General features: G+C 50.0%; 1 protein-coding gene across 2 annotated transcripts in view; it reads right to left on the reverse strand.

The window, feature by feature from the left end:
* NXN (nucleoredoxin) overlaps positions 1 to 26466 on the reverse strand; it is a 152219-nt gene that overhangs the window by 25515 nt on the left and 100238 nt on the right. For both annotated transcript variants that reach the window (XM_036408418.2, XM_036408417.2), the window contains exon 2: positions 1111 to 1228. In XM_036408418.2, coding sequence (XP_036264311.1) covers positions 1111 to 1228 — 118 coding nt within the window. The remainder of the gene's footprint in view (positions 1 to 1110; positions 1229 to 26466) is intronic.

A 26466-nucleotide genomic window follows, 5' to 3' on the forward strand; every position in this document is an offset into this window, starting at 1 on the left:
CCTCCGCCCTCAACACTGACTTCCTTCCTCAGCTCCCTATCCTTCGCCCATGAATTAAAGCTCCCGGGAGGGACATTCTGATCCCTTTAAAAACCTCAACCATGACCTGGAGAATACCATAATTACATCAAGACAATAATCTTTAGCCAAGTAAACCCACTTACGTATACAATTGACCCTTGAAAAACATGGGTGAACTGCCTGGGTCCATTATGCACAGATATTTTTTTTGAACCAGCAATTTGAAAAAACTCACAGATAAATCACATAGCTAAAAATGATGATGTTGTAAACGTACAGCATTGATAAAAACACACAGTACTGTAAATTTCATTTCTGTTCCTTATGATTTTTTCCTTTTCTTTATGATTTTCTTAAATGTATTTTTATTGATTTTAGAGAGGAAGTGAGGGGGATAAAGAGATAGAAACATCAATGATGAGAGAGAATCATTGATCAGCTGCCTCCTGCATGCCCCCTACTGGGGATTGAGCCCGCAACCTCGGCATGTACCCTTGGCGAGTATCGAACCTGGGACCCTTCAGTCTGCAGGCTGATGCTCTACCCACTGAGCCAAACTGGCTAGGGCTCTTTTTATTTTTTAAAAACATATTTTAATTAATTTCAGAGAGGAAAGGAGAGGGAGAGAGAGAAACATCAATAAAGATAGAGAATCATTGATCAGCTGCCTCCTGCACACTTCCCACTGGGGATTGAGCCTGCAACCTGGACATGTGACCTGACCAGGAATGGAACCATGACCTCCTGGTTCACAGGTCGCTGCTCAGCCGCTGAGCTACGACAGCCGGGGTCTTTATGATTTTCTTAGTATCATTCTATTTTCTCTAGCTTACTTCATGGTACGAAAATGTGTGTTGATTGATTGCTTACGTTATCAGCAAGGCTCTCGGTGAACAGTAGGCTATTAGTAGTTAAGTTTGGGAGGGAGTCAAAGTTACACATGGATTTTCCACTGTGTGGGGGTTGGCACCCCTAACCCTCACACGGTTGAAGGGTCAGCTGTATTCCATCTACACACCCTATGGCAATGGGAGGAGGGCAGGGTAGAGGGTCCGAGGTGGGTACAGCACGGACATGCCACGGTCTCACCTTCTGGGTCATCACGGATCACCAGCAGCCCATTCCTGCACACAACCTTCCCGGTGGTGGCGTCTAGGAATATTAGTGATGGAATGTTGGAAATTCGGTATTTGTTCCAAAGTTTAAGCTGCAAGAAGAAAAGTTAAAGAAGGTGGTTAAGTTCGAACTAGATTGATTGCAGAGTTCTTCTGAAGCCTTCAGGCATGAGGGAGGGGTGGCCTAGGAGCTGATGGAGAGCAGGGCTGGCTGGGCACATGGACAGGAGAGGCTGCAGCCCCCTGGCCCCTGCAGCCTGTAACGATGCAGGGACCCTGAGTCTGAGTCCCAAGCTGGCTCAAGCCATGGCAGAGGCCGATGGGGGCTAGATGACACTTATTCCAGGAGAATTCTTCTCTCCTATCCCTCCCCCAGGCACGTTCTCAAACAGGTATAAAGATGAAGATGGATTCTGCACATTTTTAAAAAATACAGTTTTTTATTGATTTCAGAGAGGAAGGGAGAGGGAGAGATGGAAACATAAATGATGAGAGAGAATCATTAATTGGCTGCTTCCTGCATTATCCCCACTGGGGATTGAGCTGACAACCCAAGTATGTGATCTTGACTAGAATCAAACCCGAGACCCTTCAGTCTGTAGGCTGATGCTCTATCCACTAGGACAAACCAGCTAGGGTGGATTATGTATGCATCTTGAACTCAACCAGAACAAGTGCTTAAGACAAAAGAGGACATCATAACCAGTTTGGCTCAGTGGATAGAGCGTTGGCCTTAGGACTGAAAGGTCCCAGGTTTGATTTTAGTCAAGGGCATGTACCTTGATGTGAGCACATCCCCAGTAGGAGGTGTGCAGGAGGCAGCTCTCATCGATGTTTCTCTCTCATTGATGTTTCTAACTCTCTCTCTCCCTTCCTCTCTGTAAAAATCAATAAAATACATGTTTTTTAAAAGACAAAAAGGGAGGCTTTTTATTGGTTCCTCTCCACCCTCTCAGCAGGCAGGTGCTCCCGTGTCCGGAGCCCCAGCGGGGAAGGGACAGGGAACTGAAGACAAGTAGCTACAATCTGCCCCTCTCACTGCCTCACCAGGTCCCTGTGTGCCCTTCAGCCAGCAAACACCAGGGAAGCAATATCCTGAGCCAGCCCCAACCCTCAACTTTCTTTTTGGTTACTTTGTTTTGCTAACCCTCACCCGAGGATATGTTTTCCCCATTGATTTTGAGAGAGAGTGGAAGGGAGGAGTCAAGTTAGAGAGAGAGAAAGAAACATCGATGTGAGAGAGACACATTGATTGGTTGCTTCCTGCACTGGGGCCGGGCATTGAGCCTGACACTGAGATACATGCCCTAGACTGGAATCCAACCCATGATCCTTCTGTCCAAGGGCCAACGCTCTAACCACTGAGCAACTGGCTAAGGCTCAACCCTTAACTCTTGATGCTACTTTAAACAATCCACAATGGTTGGCAGGTCCTGAGGCTGACTGCACACACTGTCAGAGGCCAGATCTAAGTGGGACAAGGCTGAGGACATGTGAATGCAACATACAGGAGCCGAGTACATGCAGCTGTCTGGGTGAACACCGTTCAGGTGAGCCACTGGGTGCTCGGGAATGTAACTGCTGAGCCCAGAAAGCAACATAACTAAGTGCAATGTCCAGCTACCGATGAACCTCCAGGACAGAAAGAAGCCGGGGAGACAGGAACGGCCCATTGGGGATTCAGCTGCGAGCTTCCCTTCCGGGGCCAGGGCCGGGGCAGGAGGCTGGCCACCGGGGCCTGGGCAGAGCGGGGCCTGGGCAGAGCGGGGCCCGGGCAGGGGGCTGGCCACTGGGGCCTGGGCAGAGCGGGGCCTGGGCAGGGGGCTGGCCACCGGGGCCTGGGCAGAGCGGGGCCCGGCATGTCTAAGGAAACTGGCATCAGAGGTCCAGCTGCATACAGGAGAGAGAGAGGCAGGTGTGGCTGTGGTTATTATTGCTTTTAATTCAATCCCAGGCAGCGAGGCAGCTGGGAGGGCAGGGGATCTGCCAAGGAATGCTAGGCTCCCCCGGTCTGTGGAGACCTCGGTTTTGGCGGGAAGGGTTGTGGGACTCCACCTCAGACTGGGTGGCCACGCCTGCAAGCTGCACGCTTTTCCCAGCCCCGCGTGTGCGATGGGCTCCCCAAGCCAGCCCTGGACCCAGAGCAAGCGCGATTCTGCACATCGTTTTCAATGCCGGCACCGCATCGTCCCAGGGCTGCCTGGCACCGGGGGCAGGTGAACCACTCTTAAGAGCAGAGGCAACAGCAAAACAAGGCCATCTGCTGCTGCGTCAGCTTCACACACTTTTATCTTAAAGAGGCACGAAAAGGAAGATTAAGATGATTGGATTTTTCTGGTTTAAATATTAGGCGGGGGGAGGGGAGTAATTACTGGAAAAAATGGAGACAGCACAGCATGCAAGAAAGTTGAGATAAAATCACCCATGACTCACCGCTTATGAAAGCTTAGACAATTTCCACCAGTGGCAAATGAGAGCACCCATTTCCTCTCACCAACATTAACTTTTCCCATTGAATAGGGAAAAAAAGATACCTCATGTTTGTTGCTTATTTTTTACTTATTGATATATTCTATCTAATAAAAGAGTAATATGCAGATTGACCATCACTCCAACACACAAGATCAAGATAGCTGCCCCCATGGGGTCAAAGATCCTGCCCCCATGTGGACACAAGATGGCCACCACAAGATGGCCAGCAGGGGAGGGCAGTTGTGGGTGATCAACCCTGCAGGGGAGGGCAGTTAGGGGTGACCAGGCCTGCAGAGGAGGGAAGCCCACATGCCTAAAGTGGGCCTTGGACCCAAACAAATTCTAATCCTCTTGCCAACATGTGCAATATCTGGAGGAGAATAACTTTAAAAAGAAAGGTTATAAAAAGAGAAAGAGAAAATGGCAGACAAGGGGCTGAGTTGGACTACAGACAATTCTCTTTAAGCGTTTGGCTGTAAAGGGAGCAGAGAAATGGGACCGTAGCTGGAGAAACACACGATGAGGTCAGACGGGGAATATTTGAAAGATGAGGTCAGAGGGAGGATATTTTAAAGGTGAGAGATACTATAACATATGCTGTTGGGGAGAATCCAGAAGAGAGATTAAAAAAAATAATAATGAAAAGAAAAAAATGCAAGAAAAAGTCCTTGAATAGGCAAAAGAATAGGATCTAGGTCACAAATGAAAAGATGGAGTTGTAAAAATAGCTAATTTTAAAATATATATCCTCTTACTTTAAAACAGGTTTGCAGTCTGAAAAGAACAGCACATACTGGCTAAAAAAAAGAGACAACTTTTTTTTTCAACAGTTACACCATTTATTTCCTTTTCTTAGTGAGCTATATTGGCTGACAGACAATACTGAACAGCAAGCATCCTTATCGTCTACCTGGATATAGATCTGTAATATTTATCTTCATATGTAATATTAGCCACTGGTTTGAGACAGTCTTTAGCATGTTGAACAAAATAGTCTTAAATATTATTCGGCCTTAAAAAGGAAGGCAAGTTTGCAATATGCTACCACATGGAAGCCCCTTGAGGACATCATGCTAAGTGAAAGAAGTCAGTCACAGAAAGATGGGTACTGCGTGGTTCTACTTATGTGAGGTACTCAGAGCAGGCTAAAGATAGAGATTATAGTGCTGGTTGCCTCGGCTGGGGTAATGGGAGAAAGAACTACCGTTTAATAGATATAGAGTTTCAGTTTTACAAGATGAAAAGAATTACAGGAATAGATGGTTGCACAACAATGTGAATCTATTTAATACCACTGAACTATACACTTAAAGAAGGTTTATTTTAGATGGGCTCAGCTGTGGTTGCTCAGTGGCTGAGCATCGACCTGTGAACCAGGAGGTCATGGTTCAATTCCCGATCAGGGCACACGCCTGGGTTTCAGGCTCAATCCCCAATGTGGGGCGTGCAGGAGACAGCCAATCAATGATTCTCTCTCATTATTGATGTTTCTCTCCCTCTCCCTTCTTCTCTCTGAAATCAATTTAATATTTATTTATTTATTTATTTATTTATTTATTTTTACCAGTTTTGCTGTTAAGGTTACAGCATCGGCCTGAGGACTAATGGGTTCCAGGTTCAGTCAAGGGCACATACCTGGGTTGTGGGATGGATCCCCACCCCGGTCGAGACACGTGTGGGAGTCAACCAATCCATATGTCTCTCTCAACTCAATGTTTCTCTCTCTTTCTATCTCCCCCCCACACACAGTTTCCATTCTAAAAATCAATGGAAAAAATATCCTCGGGTGAGAATTACCAACAACAAAAAATGGTTAAGATGGCAAATTTTATCACACACACAAAAAGCTTTCCATAACTTATTGTCCAAAAGTTCCATCAGGGATAGGCGGTTACTTTTTGGTTCTTCTTTTGACCTGCTGTGGTGTATTTCCTCAGTAGTCATTCTGAGGTCGAACCGCCCTGGCCTTCCTGAAAGAACTCTTCCCTGGCCACATGAATGAAGGGGTCACTACGGTCATATCGTCCCTGGAGCCGGGGCTCCTACAACCAATTGGCATCTTGTAACAAGACCCTCTTTTTGGGTAGATGTAAATTGCAGCCTGTGAGCTCTAAATATGAAGAGGGCAGATACAACCTGATTAAATAGAGCAGTCTGGCCGGGACCGGTTTGGCTCAATGGATGGAGCGTCGGCTTGGGGACTGAAGGGACCCGGGTTCGATTCCGGTCAAGGGCATGTACCTTGGTTGCGGGCATATCCCCAGTGGGGGGTATGCAGGAGGCAACTGATCGATGACTCTCTCTCATCGATGTTTCTAACTCTCTATCTCTCTCCCTTCCTCTCTGTACAAAATCAATAAAATATATATTTTTTAAAAATCTGTTTAAATAGAGCAGTCTGAATGTAGCACCCATATTATACTTGAAATGGAAGCATATGATTGGCTCTTGACTAAACTTTTTTCTTTTTTTTAATGGTGAATTGTGGTACGTGAGCAAACTAGTCCCTAAATGCTTGGCCACTCAGCATGAGTCATAAAGGAGGCCCTGAAGGCTAGCCTGCTTGGGATAGCCTGAGGGCATCAGGCTAGACCTTTTTAAGACTTCTCCCTTAATAGAGAATAATTCATTTTTTTTTCTGGGTCCCTCATGTAGGGAGAAGGTCGGTAACATGTCTCCCTGCTCCACCTCAAATCCCCCAGGATCTGCCTCAGAGAGGGAGGGAGCTATAGTACCCACGACCCCTATCTTCCCTCCCACTGGGAAAGACAAGAGGTCTTAGCTTATGTTTTATCTATGGTTGTTGAATCTTTTGTTTCCAAGTAAAGGTCCATTGGTTTAGCTAAAAGAAAAAAAAAATAAAGGCTTCTAGAATTACACTTGACACTGAAAAGTTGATCCTGTCGTAGACTGACACATCATGTTCTAATTTTATACAACAGTGATTTGTTTAGGAAATTATGTCATTTGCACAGGAAGACCTTTCTCGGGTGGTAGCACCACAGTTACTCCGCTTAGAGGCAATACAGAAGGCTCCAGAATGCGCACACCAACCCTGTCAGTTTTGATACTCAAGCCAGATTTATGTGAGAAAAGTCCCATTATAGGTCCGCTCTGAGGATGGGTTTCTTATCTTGACTGGAAATAAGGAACGCTTGAGCTTGAAGAAATGGTCACCAAGATTCACCTCTGTGCCTTTTCAAGTGTATGACATCTGAAGTCCTCTAACGGTTCTTAAAAGGGCCTCTTAAAAAAGAGTGGGTTCATAGGCATTTTTGGGTCACAGACACTTTTGTGGATAAAAGATATCGATCCCTCCCCCAGAGAAAAAGGCACACGCACAAACAAGTTTCTGTGGAATTTCAGAGTTCCTGAATCCCTGAAGCTGTCTGATCCCATCCCTGTACAGACCCTACATGGAGACCCCTTGTCTCAAGAGTTCATTTTAGAGCATAGCTTGCCATGATTTAACTGGGAGAACTACGATATTACCCCACCGTAGTTTCTGTTGTGAAAATCCCTCTGGTAAAAAATCAGCATTTGCCTAAACTCGAAGATGATCAACAGTCCCTCTAGCGCTGCTGCTTTGTTCCAAGCCCACTGAGAGCTGATTACTCCCTGCATCTGTACCACCCCTCGCCACTGGGGGAGTGAAGGTCAAAACCACCCAGGACTGAGCACTAAATGCTCTTCCTTTTTTGTTGTTGTTACTCCCCACCAGAGGATATTTTTCCTTTGGTTTTTAGAGAGAGTGGAGAGAGAGTGGAAGGGGAAGAGACAGAAAGAGAGAAACATCAATGCGAGAGAGACACACCAATTGGTTACTTCCTGCATGCACCTTGACCAGGGCCAGGGATCCAGCCTGCAACCGAGGTACATGCCCTTGACCGGGATCTAATCCTTCAATCCGTGGGCCTACGCTCTACCCACTGAGCCAAACCAGCTAGGACTAAATGCACTTACTTTTAAGGGTCCAAAGAAATGAGTTTATATGTTCCCTCGGCACAATATTAGGGCATTTCATCAAAGTCGGGAGCATACATACTTCCTCATGATCTTAAAGTCCCTACATGGTAGTGCAGAAAGAAAGCAGAATTTGGGGGGCTTGGGTGGACACCTTAGCCCTGTCATCTTATTAGTGTCCGTGGGTGACATGGCACCAGCGTGGGCAGGCCGTGCCTTCTCACCTGGCGCGTAACCCCCACATCCCGGGACGAGCGTGAGCTTTCAGTGAGGTGGTGTGTGCGGAGACGCTCTGAAAACGAAAGCACCGTACACATGGGGCTCATTATTAATATCTGAATCAAATTTATGCTTATTTTCCTCTTTTCTTGACAGCATCCTTTTCAAAAAGCATTTTCCTGTCAACTCTATTTTAAATTCAATCCATCAACTGTATATCGTGAGTAAGGGGTACAGAAAGCTCCAAAAAGGGAGATTTCCTACTGCAAAAAGTAGTCTTTTCACCATAAGCTCCTTCTGCAAAAACATACATATTTTTTGTATTCTGTTTGCCTTTTTCTTCTTCTTCTTCCTCTCTCCCTCACATTTTGGATTTCCAGATTTTAAAGGGGCATCTGGAATTTGAAAACAAAAACAGACTCTAGGGATTTTACTTGTCTCTCTACTTAAGGGAACTCTGTGCGGGAGGCAGCTGCTCGATGTTTCTCTCTCATTGATGTTTCTAGCTCTCTATCCCTCTCCCTCCCTCTCTGTAAAAAATCATATATATATATATATATATATATATATATATATATTATATTTATATTATTAATTTTGAGAGAGAGAGGAAGGGAGAGGGATAGAGAGACAGAAACATGTTGAGAGAGAAACATCATCAATAGGCTGACACGCCCCCTTCTGAGGATGGAATCCACAACCCGGGCATGGGCCCTGACCTGAGAATTGAACCGGGAATTAACAGCAAAAATCCCAAAGCCCAGAAATCTAAGTGTTTATAATTATTAGTTCGCCGAGTTCAAAAGCAAGGCAACAAAGATGAAATTTTTAAAAAGAGAAGAATAAGAAGAAGAGGCGAAACTTGGCAGAAATAAAAAAGGATGACGAAAGGGCTATTGGGTTACTTAAAAGTTCCGATTCCCCAGCTGGCGGCTGGTCCTGGTTAGCAGTCCCAGTTTGTGGTGGGAGTGCTATCGTCCCAGGAATGCCGGTCAGGGAGGCTTTTACAGAGAGCGATCCACAAAACAGCAGGCAAACGTCAGAAGGGGAGCTGGCGGCTGTAAAAATGCAAGCTGCGGAGCCCAGCTAATCTGCAGGCCGGCGGGTGAGTCAGCACCCACAGACACCACAGGGGAAAGCAGCCTGGCCCTCTCCGAGAAGCCCCGGGCCCGTGGCGGACGTGGAATTGGCCTCCCTTTCTGAGGAGGCCTTGCACTTGACCGGGGGTCTGAGTTTTGATTTCCCCATAGCTGCCGCGAATCCGTGGGCCTGAGCCAATGCTAACACAGATGCAGGATTAATCTACCTTGGCAAGGCCTGCCGGGGCCTTCTCAGGCGAGCTCCACTCCTGTCCTTCCAGGATGCTGACCACGGGCAACACCCCCTTCCTGACCAAACACAACCAAAGCCAGCCTCGAAGTGAGAGCTCCCCTGGTCCCGCCCTCCAATGCTAGGCCAGTTCATACACGAGCAGTGAGTTGGAACGGGTTGGGCTGCCTGTGCCTAACTTCAGCCATTTGCTCGCTGGTGACCTCAGACAAGCTACCTAATTCCTCTCTCTCTCGGTTTTCTCATCTGTAAAATGAGATAACAGTGCCCACATTTCACTGGACTATTGTGAAGATCTGATGTGTGACATGAAGTGCTTAGAACAGGGCCTGGCGTAGGCCAGGTGTTGTGTTATTAAAGTTGGCTGCTATTCCTAATGCCCATCGTTGTTGTTATCCCAGAACCAAATGCTCTGGCAGAACCTTGCCTTGCTATCCTCGGAGTTAAGACCACGTCTTGCTTCCGAGGCACGATTCCCTCCCACTGCGTGATGTGACCCGCGACTGGAGTTCTCAGAGGCTGGTACAGCTGTTGGCCAACTCCAGGGCTTGGCCCATAGTCAGTAAGTGCTGGGTGAACAAATGGAGGAAGGGAGGGATGAAATAAGTGGAGGACGGGAGAAAGGAACACTGTGAACGGATCAGCCGGATGGCATGCCTAGCTAGAGGTCAGGTTCAGCTGTTGAAAGGGCTTCCTTAAGACAAGACTCTTCCTAATTCCCTGCCACACCGAGGTGCCCACAAGGCTCTTTCAATTGCAGGATACATTCCCCCAAACAAGTGCCAGTGGGCTGAGAGCTCTCGTCCCTTTATCTGACAGCGCCTCGGACCCCTGCGTCCTCTTCACCTTCCCGTCTATGCTTTGCCTGCAGCCAACACCGAGAACCTGCCGGCACGCGCGTGAGACCAAAGGAAAGACGCGGTGGGCCGGGCCAGGCCGGTCTGAGCCATCACTGGTTACGAGAAATCAAAGCCCTGCTGGTGGACTTAGAGTTATGAAGCCGCTTTACAATCAATTTCCCCTTCACTGCGGTTGGTTCAGAAGGAAGACCTACCCCCGGGGTCAGGAGAGAGTAAGGTTTAGAAAACAGCGTGTCCGCTCGGCCTCCTGCACACCAAAGCACCAGGAGTGAAGCACGCCGCATGCCCTCCTTCAGGGCCCAACTCTGCTCCAGGCTCCGAGAAAGGAAAGGGCTGGGGAGGAGGGACATTAAAAATTTATTGTTCGTGTCTCTAAGCCTCCGAACAGTAAGTTTTCCAACTGATTTATAGCGGACCTCACTGGGCTATGAAATTCAGCAGAGCTTTGTTCGGTGTGCTGGGCCTCAACAGCAACCGGGGTGTACAAGGAGATGGGAGGGGAGACATCTTGTGCCTGCCCTCAGGGGCCCCATGGATTAGCAGTGGAAAACGCTTTAAGTAGTAAACCTTACGCTTTATATATTTTACCACATTGATAAAAAGTGGAGATACGCCCTGGCCGGTGTGGCTCAGTGGATAGAGCGTCGGCCTGTGGACCAAAGGGTCCCAGGTTTGATTCTGGTCAAGGGCACGTACCTCGGTTGCAGGCTCCTCCCAGGTTGTGGCTCGTGCTGGAGGCAACCAATCGATGTGTTTCTCTCACATCAATGTTCCTCTCTGTCTTTCCCTCTCTCTTACACTCTCCCTAAAAATCAATGGGAAAATATCCTTGGGTGAAGATTAACAAAAAACAAAACAAAAAAAAAGTGGAGAGACAAGTTTATATGTACAGGCGTAACACGAGGCAGATGTGGCCACTACCAGGAGGGATGAGCAGAAAGGGCAACAAGAGGCCAGCCGGTGTGGCTCAGCAGAACTATGAACTATTAGGTCTAGTAATAATTAGTGTCGTTTTCTAATACTTTTTAAAATCAAATTTATTTAAACAATACAACAAAATTTAATCAACAATATAGTTGCCGTTGTTTTCTACTACTTGTGCCCAACGCTCAGGAAGCATTTTAATCCCTCTGTTGTAAAATTCTTGTGATTTTGATGCAAAAAATTCGGTCAATGCATTTTTGAGGCATTCTTCATTATTAAATTTTTTTCCAAGAAGAAAGTTTTGCAAAGAACGAAACAAATGGTAATCGGAAGGGGCAATATCAGGAGAATATGCAGGTTGAGGGAGAACTTCCCATTCCAACTGGCGCAGTTTTTCAGCAGTGATTCTTGCAGTATGCAGTCGTGCGTTATCGTGGTGAAGAATTACGCCCTTCCGATTAATCAGCGCGGGTTCTTTTTCTCTTAAAGCTTGGGCTAACCTTTCCAATTGGGCACTATACACTGCACTTGTAATGGTTTGGTTAGATGGTAAAAGTTCATAATGAAGAATTCCTTTAAAATTCCACCAAACACACAACATCACTTTTTTCGCATGCAAGTCAGGTTTTAGCGTGGGCTGCGGAGCCTCATTTTTGTCCAACCATTGAGGCCGCCTTTTCAAATTAACATACAGCACCCATTCTTCATCTCCGGTAACAATTTGCTCTAAAAACGGCAAACGGTTTTGACGAGAGAGGAGCGAACTGCAAATTGTGACTCTTTGATTACGGTTGTTGTCGGTCAACTCACGAGGAACCCATTTTCCAAACTTTTGGACTTTGCCAAGTGCACGCAATTGATTGGAAATTGTTTTTTGTGAACAATTTAAAGTTGTCGCAAGCTCTTGTTGGGTAATTTGAGGATTTTGCACCAAAAGAGCTTGAAGAGCTTCTTGATCAAAATTGGACACACGGCCTCGACCACTCTTGTCATCTAACGAAAAATTTCCCTCGCAAAATTTCTCAAACCAACGCTGGCATTTTCTGGCGCTAACTGCATCTTGACCAAGAGCACTACAGATGTTTTTTGCAGCCTCACTTGCTTTTCTTCCTAATTGGAACTCGTAAAGCATGCAGTGCCGAATATGCTCTTCATCAGCCATCTTCTTAGCCCTAGTTTTGCAACAAAAATCAAACCAAACACAAACTTTTTCAAGCAAAACTTGTTAATTGCACTTCACATGTTCTATAGATACCACGTGTTTGAAGGTTATGTCAATACAAGCCAACACCAAGCAAGATTTTAAACGAATGTTTAAAAACGACATTAATTATTACTAGACCCCAGCGTTGTGGTCTCGATCCCCAGCAGGGGGCGTGCAAGAGGCTGCCGATCAATGTTCCTCATTGATGTTTCACCTCTCCCTCTCAGAAATCAATAAAAAATAGACATATATTTTAAAAGGGCAACAAGGAAGACTGGCTCCGTGCCAGTTGAGCGAACACGTCAGGAATGTTAAATCAAACACATAACGAAACACACAATGTTTCAAACATCCACCAGTAACCACTTTCATTCCAGAAGCCACAGAACCAGCAGCTCACAGCTGCGTTTGGTCCTTGATAGCCAGCCAGGTCTCTAATTCTGCTGATCAGAGAGCAGCACGGTGCAGGGAAAAGGATGAAGAACAGGGCTCTGGAGCCAGGCTGCCGGGGTTCAAATACCAACTCTACCACACACCTGCTGGGTGGCCTTGGCCAGGTTACTCCACCTCTCGGAGCCTCAGTCTCCTCGTGAGATCAGGATAATAAGGACACCTGCTTCATACTGTTGCTGTTACAGTGAACTTGGAACACAATGAGTGTTCAATAAATGTTAGAGGTGATGATGACTAAAAAGAATAATGCCACTTCTTGACCGTAAGTGGAAAATGTGATGACTCCCTAAACCCCCTTTAGGGCCACATCAGCTACAGATTTCCATTCTGGTTGTAGGGGGAGGGCGAGGCAGAGGGGCTTTGTAACAGTTTGGGAACCTGCAGATTAGAGAAACCAGCCCAGGAGGCAACCTTCCACCACAAATGCAATACCGTTTGTTCCCTACCAGGTGGTGTGGGAACTCCTTAAGTTCTTAAGAGATCCATTTCACTTCGAAAGATACTCTTTTGCAACAGAAATCAACGTGCTGCTAGCACGACAGATGGAGGATCTGATAGGCTACTTCCTCCTTTTCTCTCTTTAACCCAAGAGATGTCCATCCTCGGCCGCGGCCAGCCTCCCACCGCAGCCTCGCCCGCTCACAGCACGGAGGCTTCCTCCTCAACTGGCCACTCCCAGGGGCTGTCAAACGCACTGGCGATCACCGGATAGAGGATGGCACCCTGTATGCTGCCATGAGGCTGTGGGCACAAAGCGATCACTGCCCACTCATCCTTTCTGAAGGGGCCCCCAATCCTCGCTGCACCCAGACAAAAAGCAGAGTGTAGCGGGGAAAGCACGGGCCCTGGGGCACATGGCCTGGGTTTGAATCCTGCCACGGCTATCTCTTACTTAGCTTCCCAAGCCTCACTCTCTTCAACTGCAGGACGGTCCCTGGTACCTACCCTCTGGTGTTGCTGGGAGGAGAGTTCACAGGAAGCGCTCAGAACCATCACTCGCACACAGCCAGCGCACACGAGAACACTCCTAATGGGCGCCTCTCCCGATCCCACATCAGAAAGCCCTCCTAGGGCCACGGGCCCTGCGCATGGTCCTCAAACCGCAGGCACCCTCCGTGAGCAGTGTTTGACTATGGTGATCAGGACACCACAGAGCTACCGGGCCCTGCCACGGCTGGCACCAGACCAACCCTCACAAACAAATACAGAATACTTCAGAGGAGACCCACCAGGAGGCACAGGCCAGTCCTGATGCGGGAGGGGAGAGCCCAGCAGTCTCCGCTGCCCCACCAGTGGCTCTGGGAAGGGGGAGAGGGTGCACCATCTCCGCTATGTTATGGAAACGATGATACTTCCTAGACTAACATCCAACTAGCAGCCGGGCCTATGGCTGCTTCTCTCTCAAAACGGGGGAGGGGCAGAACGCAGGGAAGAAATGGCCGCTAATCTGACAACAAGCTCCTGGCGGTGTCCAAGCAGCCAGACCTGAAAGGCAGGAAAAGAAAGGCGGTGTCCACATGGCTCAGAGGCCGGCTGCCGGCTGCCGGCAGGGGGCTGCGGTGCTGTGACTCTGTGACAACGGTGCCATGGGCTGCCGGAGGGAATGAAGGGTGAGCTCGGAAAGACGCTGCAACCAGCAGCCGAGGCAGCCGGCGGGACCGGAGCACGTTCTGTGCCACCAGGGCCTCCGCTTCCTCACACGGCCTCACTCACCTGCCTTCAGGGCTGCCCCTTCAGACGGCCTTGAGTCAACAGCAAGTGAAGGAGATAAAAAATGATGCCCACAAATATAAAGGCAGCCGAAACCGGTTTGGCTCAGTGGATAGAGCATCAGCTTGCAGACTGAAAGGTCCTGGGTTCGATTCCGGTCAAGAGCATGTACCTTGGTTGCGGGCACATCCCCAGTAGGGGGTGTGCAAGAGGCAGCTGGTTGATGATCCTCTCTCATCGATGTTTCTAACTCTCTATCCCTCTGTAAAAAAAATAAATAAAATATATTTAAAAAACCAAAACAAATATAAAGGCAAATGTAAATGTTTTCTTCTCACCCTTTCAAAAATGATAAAATGCATTAAGAGTGTTTTTAAAAAAATATACTTTTTTATTGATTTCGGAGAGGAAGGGAGAGGAAGATAGAAACATCAATGGTGATAGAGAATCATTGGTTGGCTGCCTCCTGCACGCCCCCTACTGGAGATCAAGCCCACAACCCGGGCATGTGCCCTAATCAGGAATCAAACCCTAACCTCCTGGTTCATAGATGCACACCCAATCACTGAGCCACGCCTGCCAGGCCGTAAAACAGTTCTTAATCACTGTAGTTCACTGTGGCTTTGGAGAGTCCCAGACACGTGGGACCTGGTATCATTTGTAATGCCAATGAAAGAGGCTCCCTGGCTACGCCATCCAGCTTCCTGCCCCAGTGACGCAACAAGCCAGGGGACGAGCAGTTTGTTGGGAGCACAAAGCGACATATGGCTGCCAAGCTCTCTGGCCGACACCACAGATGGCGTGGAAGGCTGCTCCATTTCCAGTGCTGAAGCTCTCAGAAGCTGGGAGAGGGATTTCCTAAAGCGCCATCTGGCATGGGAACCCCCCCTGGGCAGAGCGGTTTGGAACAGCAAGGGGGCGGCTGGTAATGACAGACCAGGGCTAACTGCTACAAAGGAAGAAGAATTAAAGAGGTGGCTGGAGTTTTCGTATAAGAGAGAGGACAAGAAGCCAGAACTGGGCTGCGATCTGAGAGGCCGAATCCCAGCTCCCGAGGCACTCCCTTGTGGTGGGGAAGAGGGTTTCTGTCCCTGTGGGTCCCTCTGCTGCTATGACAGATGGGGAAGAGTTCAAGTTTGCCCACATTCGCTCTGAGCCCTGCACTCCCCCTCCGACACGGGGATCCTCCATCTGCCCCCTCCTCCGAGGGACGTGTCGCCGTACAAGCTGTACCAGAACGGGAAGCTCATACCAAAGAGAAGTAAATTCTGAGCATCTGCACACCATATTTCTCACAGGGCCCGCGAGGCTGAAACAAAACCATAAAGAAAGGAACCAGGGACAAGGGCCGTGTGGAAGGGGCCGCTCTCTGCAGCCCCGGGGTCTGGCTGGAGGGAGCTGCTTGTCAGGGCAGCGCTGTCTCCCCTCCCCCCTCCCCCCTCCCCTGAGCCGGGAGGTGGCAGATGCCGTCAGTTCACTCCAACCCATCCATCTCTTGCGGCTCAATACAAAACGTAAGGAGAGCACATGTGGGAAGTGGCCACAGCTGATGAAGGGACTTTGAAAAGCAACATGCCGGCTCGGTTTTGTTTTCTTTTTAAAAATAAATAAAAACCCAGCCCTGGCCGGTGGCTCCGTTGATTGAGTGTTGTCCCATGCACCAAAGGGTCCCTGGTTGGACTCCTGGTCAGGGCGCATGCCTGGGTTGTGGGCTCGATCCCCAGTAGGGGGCGTGCAGGAGGCAGCTGGTCATGTTTCTTTCATTTATGTTTTTTTTCCTCTCTCTCCTCTCACTTCCTCTGTCGAAGCATCAATAAAAATATATTTTAAAAATAAAATTTAAATTTAAAAAATCCATGGAAGACACCTTCATCTAGAAACACACCTCCCCTGGGACACAGGGTTAGCTCAGGTTCTTGAGGAAGGACGGCGGTTCTGGGCGGGCTGACAGGCCGTGACCGTGGGGCTCCAGGCTCTGCTTTCCTATGGCTCTCAGACTCAGCGCCGAATGGCACACATCTGGGTTTACTGCCCACCAGAGCCATAGGGTCCCCGAGGACGCTGGGCCAGAGCGAAAAGCTCCGGTGACAAAAAGGGGCAGGTCTCCCAGACCACGGGAGCAAGGATGTTTCATGATCCACCGAGTCCATAGCAAGAGAGACTCCCGCCCGTCGAGCATCCACTGCCATCCTCACAGGGCTCAGAGCCCAGACTGTCGCATCTCCTGATCAGAGGAGCCCCCCCACCCCCCAGAACTGAAACTCGCGCTGCTTTTGTGACGTAGGGTAGGCACTTGGTAAGCGATGGCAATGACGGTCGGGCTGAGGACGAATCACTTACTAGCTGCTTCTCACAATGGACTCTACAGATGCAGGATGAGAAACACACAAGCAAGCTGGTGGTTGACTGTCACACACCATCATCCGTCCCAAGTAGCTGCGAAGCGAGTTGCTATCCAGAAAAGCAATCAGGCAACGAAAGACAAGCGGGCTCCAAACTCTGCAGCTCCCAGCACCTCCTACCCCGAATGCTGTGAGTGACGAGTCAGCGGGGTGGGCTTGCTCTCCCATGTCCCCTCGCCCAATGAAAACGGGGGCAGGAAGTGTGGTTGGTGAGAATTACAGAGCAATTTATCATTTCCGCGCCGTCCATGCCTGTCCCACCGTGGAGCCCTTAGCACTCAGCAGAGCACTCTTTTCAATTTCCTACTTGATGGTTATTTCAGCAGGGCGGTTTTTAATTTTTTTTTTTTCCTCCCATGGCCTGGCTGCACAGAAAACTTTCTTGGCAGAACTTCCCGAGTGCCCAGTTAAACCCCTGGTGACCGCTTTCCTGCTTCAGGAAGTCCCACTGAGCCCCAGCCAAGTGACAAGGGGAGGAAAGGAAACATTTACAATGATGTGAAAAATTCCCAGCCTGGAAGAAAAAGATCAAAGACGGAAGGCGTAAGGGGCCATTCTGCACAGAGCCTGGCACATGAAGGCCCTCTGTAAATGGGACTGGATTGGTCCATGATGGGAACATTACCTCGCTGGCAGCCCGGCAAGCTGGGCTCCTCGACAGCCCTGAAACCAGCACCAGCCAGTCTGCTACGGACCAGCTGTGTCCTGGGTGAGAGGCATCGCATCCTATACTAAGACACTGAGGTCGCCAGGCTCCAAGATGCCTTCGTACAGAAGCAGACCGAGGCTCGCATGGCACATGCCCTCTGCCAGCTCTTGGAATGAAAGGGTCCCACAACACAGTGAAATAAATAACAGCAGGGAAAGGGAAGGAGGGAGGGAGGGAGGGAGGGAGGCAGGGAGGGAGAGGTAAATTGTTTGGAAAGCAGAAGACAGGGTGGAAAAGATGAAATTCAAGACAGATGTGTGAGAGCCACAAACATATGTCCTTGACTTTATGCATCCAAGTAATTCATGTAGAATAAGCAAAAAAGAGCTACATACCCAATATAGAAGTAAATATGGGGATAGATACAAAACAAAGTACCACATTCCCTATGCTTACAAAGAAACATCCATTCACATCTCCCTCTCGGCCAAACGGAGCTGCTGAAACACGGGCTGAGTGACGGGTCCAAGATGGAGCTATTAGTTAAGCAAAGGTTCTCCGTGGTCTCTTGTCACTCCCCACGGGACATCAGCCGCCAACAATTTACTTCCAATTATCGACTGTTGGTTTCTCATCTCCAAAGGGACTGCTGCTGCTTGCTTCACATCAGCAGAATTTTATTTTTTATTTTTTTTACATTTTAATATTTTTTATTGATTTTGTACAGAGAGAAGGGAGAGAGATAGAGAGTTAGAAACATCGATGAGAGAGAGTCATTGATCAGCTGCCTCTTGCACACCCCCTACTGGAGATATGCCCGCAACCAAGGTACATGCCCTTGACCGGAATCGAACCCAGGACCTTTCGGCCCCCAAGCCGACGCTCTATCCATTGAGCCAAACCGGTTTCGGCCACATCAGCAGAATTTTAAAAAGGCTGTGTAATATTTCTCAGGGTAGTGCCCGGTCATTAAGGAAAAAATCCAGCAGGAAATTCAGATGGGCGTTTCCACAGAAACACAAAAGTTGGAGACGCGATATCCTCAAGAGGAGGATCCAAGATGGCTGCTCGGGTAGACACCTAACCGCAGCAGCACACAACAATTTCAATGGAATACAACTAAAATGTAGAGTGGACATCGCCCAGAGCTACAGGTAGTCGACTGACTGAAAATTCTACAACAAGAAGGAAAGAGAAAACCAGAAGGAAAATCAGAGGAGCTGAAAAAAAGCCTAAGGTACGGAGACACGCTGCGCGCTCGCACACACGCGCGCGCACGGAGAGGTCGCAGCCGGAGAGGAGGAGAGGGCTGGGTGCTGCCTGGCGTTCCCTAGCAGGAAGGAAATAAAACCCCCAGCCTGGGCTGAACCCCCGAACCGGCAGCGCTGACCCCCAGTTATGAACCAGACCCTGGGGACCCAGGCTCCGGCGGGGGAGACGGGGCTGTGAGGCGGAATCCCGAGCGAGTAGTGAAAAGCAGGGCCCCCGGAGTCGCACGCACATTGCGCGCAGAGGACTGAATGTTGACTCTGATGCTGGATTACCCTAGCGTGAAGAAACAAAGCCTCCGGCGGCGCTGAGCCTCAGTCCGGACTGCTCTGAACCCCAGTCCTGGACCAGACCCTGGGGACCCAGGCTCGGGCAGGGGGAGACGGGGCTGTGAGGCGGAATCCCAGGGGAGTGGCGAAAAGCGGAGCCCCCAGAGTCGAGTGCACTGCGCGCAGAGGACAGTCTGTTGACTCTGATCCTGGACTCCCCTAGCGGGAAGGAGAAAAAAAAAAAAAAAAAAAAGCTCCAGACTGGAGGAATGCGACAGGGAGCAGGAGCCCCTGCCGGACACCAGGCAGCCGGGCGCCGGCAGGGAGCCGGGCGATGGGGCCCCCGGGGGGGGGGGGGTGCCCCTGAGCCATCGACCTCTGAGCGCAGGCAACGGAGCCAAGGCTGGGGGCTGCTTCCTGGGCGGCGCTGACCCCAGAAACAGGCTGGAGCAGCGCGGGAGCTCGCGGAGAACAAAGGGGTGCCACAGGCCAACCTGCTGAGCTTCCAGGACAAGGAGGAAGAAACCAAAGTTCTCAATGTGAAGAAATCAAGTGAGAGCAAAAGATAGTAAAATTACTTAAGAAAGAATACAAAGAAGATCTTGAAAAATCAAAGACTAAGTCAGAACTCAACTCACCAGCCAACATTGCAACATAAATGCGTTTTAAAAAAAAAAGGACAGAATGTTGGAACAGTGGCGGCCAGGCCTAGAGTGGCCAGGCACAAGGCAGTGGCAGCCGGGCCTGGAGCAGCAACGGCCAGGCCCCAGAGCAGCAGCAGCCAGAACCAGAGCAACAACAGCCAGCACTGGAGCAGCCAGACTGGAGCAGTGGCAGCCAGGCCTGAGGCGGAGGCAGCCAAGCGCAGGGTGGCCAGTCCAGGAACACCCAGACCCGGAGTGGCCGGGCCCGGAGAAGCTGGGCCCAGAGCAGCCGGGTCTGGTGCGGCCAGGCTCAAAGCAGCGGTTGCCAGGCTGGGAGCGGCCAGGCCCGGAGCAGCCGGGTCTGGTGCGGCCAAGCTCAAAGCAGCAGCTGCCAGGCTGGGAGCGGCCAGGCCCGGAGCAGCCGGGTCTGGTGCGGCCAGGCCCGGAGCAGCAGCTGCCAGGCTGGGAGTGGCCAGGCCCGGAGCAGCGGCTGCCAGGCTGGGAGCGGCCAGGCCCGGAGCAGCCGGGTCTTGTGCGGCCAGGCCCGGAGCAGCGGCTGCCAGGCTGGGAGCGGCCTGGCCCAGAGTGGCCGGGCCCGGAGCAGCTGGGCCCAGAGCAGCCGGGTCGGGTGCGGCCAGGCCTGGAGCAGCAGTAGCCAGGTCCAGAGCAACTAGGTCGGGAGCAACAGTGACCAGACCCGGAGCAGCTGGTTGTGGAACGAACCAGAGCAACAGAGGCCAGGCCCAGAGCAGCCAGGCCCGGAACAGCTCACTCCTCGCCTGCCCCTGCCCCACGGCTGCCTCTCAGACATGGCTGGAAACTTTTGTGGGAACTTGAGGGTCTGCTCAATCAAGTGATGAAGGCTTAGATCTGGATGTGTTGAGTTAGTATAGGGCTGGAGTGTTGATCTATGAGTGCCTTGGGTGGGGCCTGGATGAGGCTGGTTGACCTATTTGGAAATGTCTTTTGTGTGAAATGTATCATTGGGCATGTGGTGGTATTATTGATATGAGAAAATACTAAGTAACTGATTTATTATCTGAAAAGGGATTTACTATCGGGGAAAGGGAGGGAGGAAGAGACTGAACATAAACTGCACCTATGAATGAGGACAATGGGGGATGGGGAGGGGGCAGAGGGTGGGGTGGGAACCTGGTGGAGGGGGGAAGAAATGAGGAACCTTTGTAACAATATGGACAATAAAGATTGATTTAAAAGAAAAAATATCCTCAAGTGAGGATTTAAAAAAAAAAAAAAAAAAGAAAAGTTGGAGACGCTGGCCGGAAAGCCATTTTCACAAGGCAGCGTTGGGGTGTGCTGTTTCACTGCTGAGCAGCTAACGCCAAGAGGCCGCCGCGCAATTGGTTCTGAATGCCTTGTGCGGAGAAAACAGGGGTGCCGGTCTTGCTGCTCTCAGCCGGGGACTTCAGAGGGCAGCGAGAAAGAGGAAGACAGGGGGAGTGCCCGGTGGCTAGATGTGCTGAGAAACGGGGTGAGGCCGTGTCCAGGGACGTGACTCGGGGTGGGGAAGGTCACTGAGTTTTCTAGATGGGTCAAATATAAGGTTAAAAATCGGGACTGTCCCGCCAAAAGCGGGACGTCTGGTCACCTTAGTCAAGTATCACATTTAAAGATGCCGCTGGACAGACCATCAGGGCTCCACATTGCACACGCCTCGCTGTTTGTTCATCAACCGTCATCTATGGTCCACCTAAAACCTGCCAAGTATCTGTGCCATATGGTGCGGGACACAGACATTAGGACAGAGGCCTTTGCCTTCAAGAGAGGAAAGGAGGCTGGTTAGTACCTGAGCCTGATTGCTGTTTGGACACTCCACCTGGGGTGCACTGTCCACTCACCCCACCCGCACAGCGTGAGCCTGAAGGCACGTTAGCTCCCGAGGTGCCAGCTTTGGGCCACAGGTGACTGCCGTGGGTGTGGACACTTTCCTGGTCTGATACCAATCATACACTCTCCTTGGAATTTAGAAATTGGATACAAAGATAGATTCAGTTCGGTTAGAGCAGTGGTTCTCAGCCTTCCTAATGCCGCGACCCTTTAATAAAGTTCCTCATGTTGTGGTGATCCCCAACCATAAAATTATTTTTGTTGCTGCTTCTTAACTGTAATTTTGCTACTGTTATGAATCGTAATGTAAATATCTGTGTTTTCAGATGGTCTTAGGGGACTCTGCTAGCGGTTCTCAACCTGTGGGTCTTGACAGGTTGGGTGGAGCCTAAGACCATAGGAAAACAGATATTTACATTACGATTCATAACAGTAGCAAAATTACAGTTATGAAGTAGCAACAAAAATAATTTTATGGTTGGGGGTCACCACAACATGAGGAACTGTATTAAAGGGTCACAACATTAGAAAGGTTGAGAACCTCTAGGTTAGTTTCCCAGCTAGCGTTCTACATCGGTGAGGGCAGAGGCCACATTGATCCTGGTCTTTGGGCAGCTCGAGTCCCCTCCACTAGTCCTTGATCCTGATAGTAAGCTACCTCGTCTCTTTACCCCATAAGACAATGAGCATATTCTACATGTGACGGGAATGTGAAAAAGGTGAAGTGCTGTTTAGACCAGGGGTGGGGAACCATTTTTTTCTGCTAAAAGCCATTTGGATATGTATAACATAATTCCAGGGCCATATAAAATAATCAACTTAAAAATTAGCTGGCATGCCTCAGTGGTTGAACGTCAACCTTTGAACCTGGATATCACGGTTTGATTCCCAGTCAGGGCACATGCCCAGGTTGTGTGCTCGACCCCCAGTAGGGGGTGTGCAGAAAGTAGCCAATCAATGGTTCTCTCTTATCATTGTTGTTTCTATCTCTCCCTCTCCCTTCCTCTCTGAAATTTATTTTATATATATATATATATATATATATATATATAATTTATTTATTTATTTTAATTAGCCTGCTCTTTTTGGTCAAACACTTATTCACTCACTTCTAATGCCTTGGCAGGGCCAGGCCAAATGATTTCGAGGGCTTTATACAGCCCGCAGACTGGACATTCCCCACCCCTGAATTAGACAGCAGTGGAGGCGGGGACAAAAATTCATGTCAAGTGGAGGCAGGAGTAGCTGCACTGGCCCAGGGACAAGCAGAGAAAAACAGAGCTGACAGAGAAGGAACAAGGAGGCAGACAGACACCAGAGTCTGAGACAGAGAAGCAAGTCAGAGAAGCTGTGTAGCCCTGAGGAGGCAAGAGGGACCCATTTCTGAAATCCCACTCTGGTTCTGCTGTTCCCCAGCTGAACTTTACTTCTGGATCTGGATACCCGTGGGATTCACAGCTGTGCTCTGGGAGCCGGACCCCATCAATTTATGCCAGCTCGAGTAAATGTCTGTTCCTTGAAGAACAAGTCCTAACCAAGGCAGATGTGTGGACGCGTGTGACTGGAGGGCCTGTCGCACCACGAGGTCCTCGCTGCCTGAAACACCAGTAGAAGAAAAGCAAATTACATTATTCTCTTAGCCCTTTCAAGGTTCCTTCTCATATATCCTTCTTCTGTTGTCCTCACAGGACCCTGGAACACTGGGGAGGAAACCCATCCGTGTGCCATGGATGCAGGGATGGGAGCAAGGTGACTCTCCTAAGATGACAGAGCAAAGTAGAACCAGGGCCTCTTTGCTCTCTACCCACCGCCAACCCTCCCAATGCGGTTCTTCTGAAATGTGAGCCCAAACTACTACACGCAGATGTGAGAAAAGTCAGCCTGTGTCTCCGACTTGCGGTGAAGGGGAGGTGGCTGGGAAGGAACTGTTACAAACCCGCAGGGAAAAGCGCCCCTTTCCTTTGCATTTCCAAGGACAGGAGGGCCTGCGTCCTCTTGGCACCAGGACACGCTGCCCGGAGCTGAGCCAGGAAGGACGAAAGTCGGTGGTTTCTTCTACAGACAAGAGGAAAGGCCACTTTTTACAAACCCCACACCCTTCACAGCACATTCCCCGGGCATAACAGCATGCGTGGCATTCCGAGGCAGACACAGCGTGTCTCCAGCAACTTCAGCTTTCCAAGTCCTTTGTGGCCACCTCCAGGCCAGGTGTGCCAGCACCTTCCCGCGGGCCGTCCCGGCCCCTTCCCGCGGGCTGACCAGGCCCCTTCCCGCTGGCCGTCCGGGCACCTTCCCGCAGGCTGTTCCAGAAGCTCCGGGGCCACGGAACCAGAACAGGGAGAGTGTCAAGTTTCTGAGGATGCGCCTGGCCTGACTCTTCTAGGACAGAAATGTCCCGGTGAATCAGACCCTGACTATGCCACTAATCACTTGCTTAGCAAACTTAAAATGCTGAGGCTTTCTGAATAGAAACCACGCAAACTGATTCTCCATAAGGAGTACAAGGGCTTTCTGGGGCACACCGACCATTTCCCCCCCCTTTTTTATATATAGTTTGTTTGTTTATTTATTTATTTATTTAACAGAGAGGAAAGGAGAGGGATAGAGTTAGAAACATCAATGAGAGAGAAACATCGATCAGCTGCCTCCTGCACACCCACAACCAAAGTACATGCACATGCCCTTGACGGGAATCGAACCTGGGACCCTTGAGTCCGCAGGCTGACGCTCTATCCACTAAGCCAAACCAGTGAGGGCCATGCTGACCGTTTTCAAAAGCACAATAAATCCATCAACCTGTACCAGATCTGAACTGTTAAATGTCTAGTCTAAAACTGGGCTCCAGATGAGCCACAGAATAATCTGTGTCTAAAAGCAAGAAACTGGATTCCGGGGCCTTCAGCTCTATTCCTGGCTTGGCAACAACCAAGACCCCAAGCTCTCCAGGCCACAATGAAGAAGAAGGCCAGGGCAAATGGCGAGGTGAACGCTTACGCTGCCTGTGCCCCCTCCGAGCAGCTGCAGACAGACAGGAAGAAGCATGCCCAGAGGAGGCAGAGCCAGCGGGGAAGGGCAAAGGTCCCAGACAAGTGTGAGGGGCACTGTGCCCCCTCCCAGCCCCCACCCCCACCCTCATCACAGCCAAGAGCAGGCGGAGCGAGTGGAGTGGTGCCGACGACTGAGTACAAGTTACTCCCCTCCTCGGAGAAATGTACTCCTGCTGTAAACTGGGAAGAGGACGTCTCGCCTCACAGGGTTGCTATGAGGATTAAACGAGATAGAAAATCCAGATGGCTCCTTCCAGCGCCCACATTTCCCAAGCTCGGTCGTTCACAAAGATCATTTACAGTCTGTGCCTCTGACTCTCTTATTTAGTTATTTTTCTTTAGATGAACTCTTTTTTAGGAAACAAATTTATTTGGAAAGAAAACTGTTTATTGCTATTGTAAATGGCAAACCAAGGCCGCTTACCGGGTGAGTGTCAAAATAAAAAGAACGAAACCCAAACAATTATTAAACCTGATCTAGCCCCGCTGCCGCTGCCGGCAGAGGCTCTGAGGTCTGCGTTCTCTGTTGCGAAGGAGATTAGCGAGTGCTCCAGAGGCTTAAGGGCGTGCATGTCACAACTTTCTCCAGAGACTTGAAATGGAGGGTGGAAAACGCATGATGTAGCTCAATCAGTGGCTCCCATCCCGGTACCATTCCTGCCACCTTAAATCCTCCAGGTCCTGTGCCAGGGGAGGCAGTGCTGAGAAAGGGGGTGAGGACCGGGTGGGACCCAGCTCACTCCTGAGGCGGGGCTGCCCCAGGGCCTCCAGAAAGCTCTGCGCCCCGGGAGGAAGCTGGGAAGCCGTGCTGGCTCCGCTCTGGCCTCCTGCCACCGAGGGGCATCGCGGTGGCTCTCGCCCTGATGAGAACCTGGCGGGGCCACAGCCAGAGTTGTCTCCATCAGGGAAACAAAACTCACTGCGACCAGGTGTTGGCAAGGTCCCCGTAAGCAGTTTGGGTTACACTTAAGCTAAACCTAACTGCGTCTACCCTGGTGAAGGGGGCCTGGAGTTCTCTGCAGCGAAAGCTGCTTGCTCCCTGGGAGGCAAGAGCTTCGCCAGCAATGCAGTATTCCCAGGGAGACCTGCGCCAAAGCTGCTGGGTGACAGGTTTCTGGGTACCACCTCTGACCCTCTGATCCTGACTGTTTGGAGTAAGAGGCCAAAATGGAATTGTTAAGGAGGCTCCCGGTTAACGCTAATGTCCCTTCACACGTGAGTCATATAGGCTGTAGTACACAGCGGTCCTCTCCCCACCTTGCCCTCTCCCTCCCCGGCTCTTTCTTACTCACTCGGCAGATCTCAGATGAAGTATCACTGCCTCAGAGAAGCCGTGTCTGCCCACCCCACGTCTAGAACAGGCCCCATTATACTAGTATGTCCAAGCCCTGGCTCTCTCTCCTAGCCCTGGTGGTGACCCTCATTACACATGTGTGTGACATGTTGAGTAACGCCTGTTTCCCCAGTGGCCCGCAGAGCCCCATGAGGCCAGGGCTGACACTGCTCACCGCTGTAGCCCCAGCTCCTAGCACAGTGCCTGGCGCAAAGTCGGCATCCAACGAATAAATGCGGGAATCTAGAAGAGCTGTTTCTGCTTCTCGTTTCCCGCCATGCCTCACTCTTCTACAGCTTTTCAAACACTTGAAAGTCCTAATCGGGGCAGGTCCTGGGAAGAGGGAATCTTGATGCTGAAATATTTTTCAGTCAAAGGGATTTTAAACAATCTCATCTGCTCACCTGAATGGAGTTTTAGAAGTTACACCATTCTCTATCCTGATATAGTAACACAAGGGGCTGAGAGCCTTCACAGTCGCCCCTGCTCTTCTCAGCCCTTGAACTTCCTGGGTCCCAAAGCGTCATGAGGAGATCCAGGGGAGCAGAGGGAAGGGACCACTTCCTGCCCAATCCAAAATATTTTCCCTCTGGCTGACAAAACTGGACTGCTGCCCTGGGATCCATCTCTCCCCTACGTTCTATGCAGGAATCCGCTTGTTGTGTGAATCCGCTCTCTGAAGACACGCCCCACAAGGGAGAGATCCTCCTATTCTCCAACAAGCACCGACACGGC

The sequence above is a fragment of the Pipistrellus kuhlii genome, unplaced genomic scaffold (genome assembly GCF_014108245.1).
Source record: "Pipistrellus kuhlii isolate mPipKuh1 unplaced genomic scaffold, mPipKuh1.p scaffold_m20_p_39, whole genome shotgun sequence".
NCBI classification, from domain to species: domain Eukaryota; kingdom Metazoa; phylum Chordata; class Mammalia; order Chiroptera; family Vespertilionidae; genus Pipistrellus; species Pipistrellus kuhlii.